Below are 9,239 nucleotides of genomic sequence, written 5' to 3'. Positions count from 1 at the left end.
GCTGGAAGGTGGCGTCGGTTGCGCGCAAACGCGGACCTTTTCTCCACTTGGTGGATGGATAGCCTACTGGATAGACCTCTGGAGCAAGAGAAAGTGTGGGTCGCTTGGAATATGCAAACTGTTTCGTTTGTCCATTTGGGTATTTAGGCTGTTATTGTTTTGTAGCCTAGTCTGACGATTTATTTAGGCTGCATTTGATCTCAGACACAGAAATAGCCTATGATCGCGTCTTTTCGACGTTTGTTTTTTCCAGATGGTTTATTGAATCGCTATTCGACCGGTCATATTTGCTTACGGTTATGAGATAGTTTATAGAGCACGGTTGTGTGCCTCGGTCACGATTGGAATGCTGGCATGTCTGTCTCGGGAGCACAGAAGTGTCCGAAGAACGATAAATTGGACGAAGCGCAAGCTCTGGCGAAGAGCTGCGCAGGGAGACCCGACTTTTTGCCTTGCGATGGACTGTCAATTTGCGCCACACACAGTCATGGGAAGTGCTTCAAACTACACTGGTGCTGTCACTTGGGCTGGTGTCACTGTAAGTTACAGTCTGTTACCAAATAATCACGAAGCTAATATCAATAACTCGTCATAGCGCAGTCGTAAATGAACAGTATTCACCTGCCTCACAATGGCAGAAATGGGCCATAATAAAACTGTCAGGCGAAGCAGGGAGCGGGATGTGTTTTATTGAATGTTTTCCTTTATAGCCTCTGCTTGTTAATGTTATTGCTTGTCACTGTTTGAAATGATGTTGTGGAATGCGGCCAACACTTGCTACTGTAGCAGCTGAGTGGAAATGTTATTTGTGGCCAGAACCTGCAATTACATATATTTTAGCTTTTGCTTCATTAATCTCTCCTTTTCTTTCCAACCGAAGCATACTTTTCAATTTGGTTCTGCATCTGAAAGACATAGCATATTGTAATACAGTAGTGCTTGATAAAATAATTCACAACCAACAAAAGACCATACAGAGGCAAATTAATGTACTGTCACTGCTGACAGGTAATATTCCCAATCATCTTGTGGCTGCCTACTTTAATGGAATATGCTGAAGCCTTCTTATCAAGGTTCTGCGACATTATAAAGAGTGCATTCCACATGCACATATGCATTCTACCACTTGATCCAAGGTGGTTGCATACAGTTAACCGTCACTGTCACCCTGTGAGAAAGGTCCAACCGTATTTTCCATTCTCAGACACACAGCTCACAAACCTCCTCTGTGCTGTCAAGTCTATATCGCCCTGCCTGGGTCTTACACCTAACCAGTGTCTGTGATGATATCACAGCCAGCCCTAATCCAACCTGACAGGTTTAATGCTGAATGACAAGCTTCTGTCTTTTCAAAAAAGGCTTAGAAAACTAAAAAAAAATTGTATCTAGAAGTATATTATTAGAGTCTCTAGCACTGACGTACTGTAGAAGTCACATAACAATCTGGGACAATGTAATCTTTGGATTTAAAATGCAGCTGTCAATAACATCTTGGTGATTGGAAGTGTCCCAGTGAAATACCTCACAAAAAGACGCATGAAAAATGATATGCCAGACAAGAAATCATTTTCATGTTAAACTCATATTCACCATGTTTGCTTCCACCAAAAGCAGAGGGGTTTCCATATATTGTTCCTTCACTCTTATGAGGGTCAGGATTGTAGATAATAGTGCCATAGTTAAAAGTGCCAACTTTAACTGCTGTATAAATTACAAGGCTGTTAAGCAGTCTGTAGCTTCACATTCCTGAATTAAATGTTAGACTCCAGTGACTCAACACACAGTTGGTTTTGCTGTATAACATGTGTACTCATCAGAATAATGTAAGCTAAAACACTTCATTTCAAAAAACTCACTCACAGGTTATTTGCTTCGATTTTGAACAAACCAGGAGCTGTTTGTCAACACACTGATGGGTTTGTGGAAATGCCATCACATGATCCTGTAAGAAAGAGGAAGAAATAAAAATGCAATCAAATTTGAGCAGAGATAGCCCTCCCCTCGGGTGACAGCCAGACTCTAGCATTAGCATTCATTTCCTCTGTTAAAAGTCAGTCAGAACATTGTGTCTAATGAGGGCTCTCACACACCACAGCTTCAGAACAGCCCACCAGGATGGAACGACGTACTTGACTAACTGATTATAACAGCAATCCCACCTGCCTACCAGTCAAGGTGACAGCACAGCAATTACACCAATAAGGAGGGATTATGTTGTCCCTGTTGTCAGGGACAGATTTAAAACATGTCTTTATTGGGAAGTTTTTCCTTGTCTTTGATGGTTTTAGGTAGGTCTTCATGATTGTTCTATGAAGCTCTTAGTGACATTGTTCATAAAAAATAGTATTTGGTACTTGTCTGTGTTGTGATACCAAGGTGCCTCGGCTGTGACGTGTATGTATTTAATATGTGATCCTGAAGTGGCCCTTTGCAGAACTCTCTTACACTCTGGAATGTAACAATCATTGTTATCAGGGTTCAGGTAAACATGTGATTTCTTTGTCTGATTGGGGTGACTTTTAGCTGGATCTATACTTGCCTTCCCAGGTGGTACGTCTTTGGTGTTAAAGACAAACAGTTATTGACTTGGCTCAGCTCAATTCACTTAGGCTCTGAAGTGCTTGTAAAGATCCGAAGGTTATCCGGATGATGATGATGATAATGATGGTGATTATAACAATGATTTAAGTGATGATCATGATCATTTTGAATAAGATGACAATAAAACCAATGGCAATCATCGATCACTGATTAAACCCTAAATATGATGTATATCTATTGATATTGTTTATATTGTCATATTGATGTTGATCTAATCAAATCACGTTCTCTGGTTCCAAATGGACCACAGTCTAACACCAGTACAGTATGCAGCTCTCAGTTTCCAGGAGTCAATGGATTCTCAGCTGAGCCTTAGGGGAGAGCCCGTCTGGTTTGGGATTGATTGGCCATGCAAGAGAACCAAAACATTAGGAGCTGATCATTAAACACACTGGAGACATGCCAGGAATACATTCAGACTATTTTAGTGTTGTTCATTAGAGCAGTCATGTATTATATAAGTCCTTTAAAACTTTATTTTGGTTTAGCCAGTACTTGAGCCATTTCCACATTCTGCTAAATGACTCCTAAACTTGCCTCAAACCTTATGCAAATATCCTATGTACTGGGCATTCTGTGTGTATCTTTTTAAAGCAACCAAATCTTCATCAATGGGATACTAATTATCAGCAGTTGTCGGACAGTGTAATGTCCTCCCAGCTATAGAACTTGGAGATCTGATCTCAGATCTGCTGTATGGCCAGTAGTAACTTCTTCCGGGAGTCTGAAACAGGAAGCTGTAGACTTGTTGTTTCCTGGGAAGGAGCCTACTGGTCCAGATGCTGAAGCTCTCTGTGTTCTCCCAGCTCTGACAGAGTGATCGGGCTCTTTGTTGGACAGATTTAACTACAATGAACTACGGAAGTTGGAAAGCACACATCCGCCCAGCCGGGTGTAACTCCCTCATTGTGGAAAACAGGAAGAATGTGCTGAGGTAATGGGGCTGTCGTGTGTAAAATGTGCATTTTTTGCTTAATCTGTGCCAGCATCCTGGAATCAGTGGAATTAGACGTGGAATTTAGTTGTTCTCTCTTAAAAAAGCATGAAGATACTTATATATCTGTCTGCTATGTACGCACAGATAATAGCAGTTCTTCTTGTTTTTGTAACGTTACCCTGAAGCTACTAAATATACAGCATATAAAAGGTCCCTCTGTTCTCCCAGACTGTATAAGAGCAGGGGCACCTTTGGACATTTGTCCATTAGTATTTACCTCTGGATCTCACCAGTGGGACAGCAGCAGGAGAGGGGTAGAAAGAAGAGGAGGGGAGGGGAGATGGTAAAGGAAGAGAGTGGAGAGAATGGTGGGGAAAGGAGAGGAGGGAAAAGGAGGGGAGAAGAGGCGGGGGATGCATATGAGAGAGAGAACGGGAGCGGGAGAAAGATAAATTAATAGAAAGAGAGATAGGATATGATGAAAAAAGAGAAAGTGAGCTGGAGAGAGAAAATAGGATGATAACGAGAGGATGACAGGCAGGCTGTTGCATAATTCACAGAATGGCTTCTGTGTTAACCCAATCCCAGCTCTAACCAAAGCAATAGAGCGACGGAGTCAGAGATCCAGTGGGCTACTGAGTGCTAAGTGGCCCTGAGAGCCAGAGAGTCAGGCATCAGCTGCTCTGCCCCAGGTGAGCCAGGAGAGCAGGAAGGGGAGACTGGAGAGGAGGAGGAAGAGAAGTATACTGTATACCAGAATATCAGAAAGGGAACCTCTATCTTCCAGCCCTAGCTACCAGCTGCTCTGTCTCCTCCTGCGGGTATCAATCCCCTTCTGTCTGCCAAAACAGGGCTAAGGAGCAGGAAACCTGGGCACGCGCACCAGCCCTGTGTGTTGTCATGGGTTAGAACCTCGACACACGCCAGCCCACATCAGATGGGCACACATGAATACCAATACTATGTAAAACCAGCACAGCAGGAAACACAAGAGCGCTGGCTGTCATTCACTGTGTCTGCAATGACATTTCTCTCTGTGTGCTTATGCCTCTGGTAGAGAGGGAGGAGGGGAATGTGTTGGAGGAAAAATGTCAATTATAAATGTATCCGGCTATTCTGCGTTTTGGTTTGTGTTGTGTTCATCGCTGCTATAGTGCACGGTGTAATGAGAGTCCAGCAGGGCGTATGTATAACGATATAACCAATGTCAGGAGCAGATCGGGTTTCTGTCACTGAAAGGCTGCTGTTTCAGAATAGACAGTCGGTCCATGTCTGTCTGTCTGTCTGTCTGTCTGTCTGTCTGTCTGTCTGTCTGTCTGTATGTCAGTCTGTATGTATGTCAGTCTGTATGTATGTCAGTCTGTATGTATGTCTGTATGTCTATCTGTCTGTCTGTCTGTCTGTCTGTCTGTATGTCTGTCTTGCCTGCACGTCTGTTTGTCTGTATGTCCTTCTGCCTGTATGTCAGTCTGTCTGTCTGTGTGTCTGTATGTCTGTCTGTCTGCCTGTATGTCCGTCTGTCTCTATGTCAGTCTGTCTGTATGTCTGTCTGCCTGTATGTCCGTCTGTCTGTATGGCTGTCTGTGTGTATGGCTGTCTGTGTGTCTACATATCTGTATGTGTCTGTCTACCAGCTGGTCTGTCTGTCTGTTTGTCTGTAGGCCTGTTTGTCCAAATCTCTCAGCCAGGCATGATTGAAGCGTTGTCAGTTTACTGCTGTGCCTAATGGAGTATGGTACTGTGAAGTTAAGTGCTTTTGTGTCCAGTCAGTTGACAATAATGCATTCACAAACCACAATCTCTTTTCAGTCAAATTAAAAAAGGGAGATTAGATTGCTACCAATGTCTTAAAAGGAAATATTTGCACTCAGCAGGCAGTCGTCTACAAAGATAATCTGCATTCCTATTGTACTGAGACAAACCCTACAAGGAAACTTCACAACACACAAACCCAATGACATAGCCAATGACAAACTGTATCCAATAATGGATGCCCTGGGAGACCAGTGTTGCTGCTGCCGTCAACCAGGAACAGACAGTGATGGAGTGTTTGCCCCCCTAGAAGAGTATGCAAGAGGACACACAATGTCAAAGACAGGAAGTGATGCGCACGCCTGTCATCTGCTCCACTTCTTGTCCCTGGAGAGAGTCCGTCTGTTAAACACTCTTCTAAGAAGGAGAAGTCTGAGCTCTGCAAATCTTGGGCTGCAGACTGTAAAAAGCCTTGAAAGCAGTTCCTGCAGGCAAACTGTTTATGGGACTTAGAGTTGTGTTGGATGCCAGAGACTGGGAAGGGTAACTTTATAAGAAATGTTGATGAGGACTTTTTTATGTGAAAGATATAAAGGCATGAATGCTTAAGATGCTGGATGAAACACTGTGTAGTGGATGAGTTCAGGGAAATTAAATATGCATGAAAATTCTTTTTTACGGCACGCTTTGTGTATCATCCAGATCCTCATGCTTGCTAAACCATGGCTTACAACATATTCTCCCCCTTTCTTCCTCTCCTCCTCTCCTTCTCCTCTTTTTCTCTTCTCTTCCTCCTCTCTTCCTTCTCTCTCCTGCAGGTAAATACGTGTATCAACCCATGACCAGTGTGTGCCAGCTGCCCAGCACGCCGGTGCCCTTGTCAGAGACAGAGTTTGCCAGCACCATCGACCTGTCTGTCATGTTGGCCGAGCGCTTCCTGAAGATCGCCCCCTGCTTCCAGTCCCCGCCCCTTCTAGAGTCTCCCAAGTATTGCATCATCACTGACCTCTTTGTGGACGACTACATTGTGAAGCGCATCAACGGCAAGATGTGTTACGTGCAGAGGCCTCTACCCCCTATACCGGAGCCCCCGACACCTCTCCTGGCACCTCCTGCTCCAGCCCCCGCATCCCTGGCGGCCCCTGCCCTCCTGCCTCCTCCCCCCTGCCAGCCAGCAGCGCCAGCCAAGCCGCCGCTGAGAGAGCCCAAGCCCAGCAGTCCCCTGGACAGGCTGAAGGGCCCCCAGATGAACCACTGCTCCTCCCCATCAAGCTCAGAGGACTCTGGTATCAATGCCCTGGGTCTGCACTTCTTAGAGTCCTGCGAGGAGGAGTCCGAGGGTGAGGAGGATGACGAGCTGAGTACAGATGGGAACTCCAGCCGTGGCAGCCTGTGGGAGCAGGATGAATGCTCACTGCTGTCGCCCTCCAAGTCCACGGTGGAGATAATAGAGAAGATTGAAACCACTGTGTGACCCACCTCCCCCATGTAAACATACTGACGTCTTCAGAGCCTGCAGTACACTGCTACTGGACTACCTCCTAGGATTTTCTGAAGGTGGGCCGATAAGACCAATAAGACAGATAAGACCCCAAAGGACTTAAAGGGTCGGAGTTGGTCAATGTGTGTTCGTTCAGAGACAGTCAGGAATACTGATTCTGAATTTTTACCCATCGACCCACTCTCCATCTCCCAGCATGGTTTGTAAGATGGGGTCACATAGCCTAGACCTCTCCTCTACAGGGGAGAACAATACAGCACAACCCTACCACCAGAACCACAAGCACACATCACCCAGCCAGGATCAAGACCAGAACCACAAGCACACACCACCCAGCCAGGACCAGGATCCAGACCAGGACCTGGACTGAGCACATCCTATGGATACATGGCATTCTTAGAAAATGAAAGGATCTCAGAAGGATCAGACAGAGGGCCTGAGAAAAGGAGAGGTGGTTTTAGAAGTTCCTCAGTAGATCTGACTGCAGCTGAATCATGGATGAGGTGTCAGGTATCAGCAAGACGTTGTGATGAAAGAGAGATGGCTGTTATCACTGTTCTCCAGACAAGAGTCTTCTCAAATTCTTTGAAAAGGATTTTAGAAAATTGGAGCATTTGTTGAGTTCTCTGAAAAGGGATATTCTAGAATGTTGGAGAATTGGTACATATTCATTTAATTAGAGTTAGGGTTTTATTTAGCAGATGCTTTTATCTAAAGCAACATACAGCCATGAGGGATTTAAACTTGCGACCTCTTGGATTGCAGTCAAACACTCTACAACTGAGTTACACGCATCTCTGAAGAGGGATGTTCTAGAACGCTGGAGCGTGTCTTAACTTGCACTCCTGTGGCCAGGACCCACCCACTAGGATTAGTCATAAACACTTTGGCATTATAAGAGGAACACCTACCTCTTACACACACACTCACAGACACACAAACACACATACACTGACACACTGACACACCTACACACAAACACTCACAAACATACAAAAGCCTTTTATGCAGTAACTCATTCATTACTAAGACGATTACTCATAACACCCACCTGCTTTTAGGTACACAGTGGTCTGCACTTACCATACTTTGAAGAAAAATAGATAGCATGTGGGTCATTTTATGACAATCAAGGATGACACATAAGCACACTGTCCTGCCTGCCAGTGAACACATACACATCCATCTGCCAAGAATATTGTGTGTAATCAATAGAGAATCTTAATGCTTTCACAAGAGTGTGTGGAAACTGTGTTAAGCTTCAATAATTGGTGCTTTACGGTTTAAATTGTTAAATACATATTGCTGACCACATGACCAAGCCACTACATCTCTTTCAAAGCACAGCCCTTACTGTGGGACTCCCATCACTACTGAATGGGTGTTCATGGTCCTCTGTGTTCCAGAATGTTCTGGTCAGGGATATTCATTATTCCGTCAGTTCAATCAACCTGAGAGAAAATAGATGAGGATTTTATTGATTTCTCTCAACATTCCAACGCTAAGTAGAATACACATGATATGTAATATAGACTGTACACTGCAGAAACATAATCACCCTTCAATGCAGTTTTAAAGCATTCCTTAAGTTCCTGTAATTGTTATATCTCTTATTTTCATACAAATAAATCAGAAAGAAATATAGAGTTGTTTGTTGATTTATTTATTCATTCATTTATTCATTTAGATCTTTTTAGGAACTGGAGAGAGAGACAGCCACACTGTGTATGTAATCCTTCAGGATCGTTCAACCCACTCTCCCTAGACACAGTAATGGCCATCTGTGCTCACGAGAAGTCAAAACAGAAATATACTATATATATTTACACTCTCTCAAGAAGAGAGTCTTCTCTAAAGGGAAGACTTTCAACATATTGTTTTGATAACACAGTAAATACATTCATAAATCTTTATGTGACTACCTCAAAAATACGTTTTCAGAAATCCACCCCTAGAAAATAAATCATAGCAAAATGTTCATGTTACAGTGGAGCTCCTGTTAACCCTCCAGCTTGTCCTTGCTTTTCATTTATCCTGCTGGATCCACATGAGGTTCAGAACCAGAGACCTGCTGAGTTCCGCTGGGCTCCAGCCCCCTTCTCCCCTCCTGCCCTTCTCCCTCTCTCCCCTCACAGGACTTAATCTCCCACACAGGACTTCTTGACTGAAGGCTCTGTTGACTCCCCTGTGCCTCCCCTCCTTACCCAAGCATTTCTTGCTATCATTGCCTGGTTCACTGAGGCTGCAGAGATGGGATCCAGGGTTTCAGTCTGGGTGATTACAGTTTTTCTTGATCGCTTAAACACATTTGTCCACTCTGAGATCCCATTTTCAAAACAGTTAACACACAGGGTAAAACAAAAGCTCACTGGCCAAAATGACAAATGGTGTTTGCAAAATGCTCTAATAATCACAAAACATTAAAAACATGCAACCAAAGCAAATATT

At 44.0% G+C, this 9,239-nt stretch overlaps 1 protein-coding gene across 1 annotated transcript; it reads left to right on the top strand.

The window, feature by feature from the left end:
* Positions 1-49: 49 nt before the first annotated feature.
* LOC124485428 (UPF0524 protein C3orf70 homolog A-like) lies at positions 50-8,418 on the top strand. Its single transcript, XM_047047044.1, has 2 exons — positions 50-538; positions 6,109-8,418. Exons 1-2 carry the CDS (start codon positions 355-357, stop codon positions 6,762-6,764), a joined length of 840 nt encoding a protein of 279 aa, XP_046903000.1. The 5' UTR covers positions 50-354; the 3' UTR covers positions 6,765-8,418.
* Positions 8,419-9,239: the final 821 nt, after the last annotated feature.

Source organism: Hypomesus transpacificus, chromosome 23, assembly GCF_021917145.1.
Source record: "Hypomesus transpacificus isolate Combined female chromosome 23, fHypTra1, whole genome shotgun sequence".
Lineage (NCBI taxonomy): Eukaryota > Metazoa > Chordata > Actinopteri > Osmeriformes > Osmeridae > Hypomesus > Hypomesus transpacificus.
The sequence above is the reverse complement of the archived record's forward strand: the minus strand, read 5'-3'. Positions and strand labels throughout refer to the sequence as shown.

Excerpts from the sequence above, each read along its gene's own strand:
- LOC124485428 (XM_047047044.1), top strand. The coding sequence starts at position 355 with ATGTCTGTCTCGGGAGCACAGAAGTGTCCGAAGAACGATAAATTGGAC. Across the intron at positions 539-6,108 it reads TCACTTGGGCTGGTGTCACT|GTAAATACGTGTATCAACCC; the intron begins GTAAGTTACAGT and ends TCTCTCCTGCAG.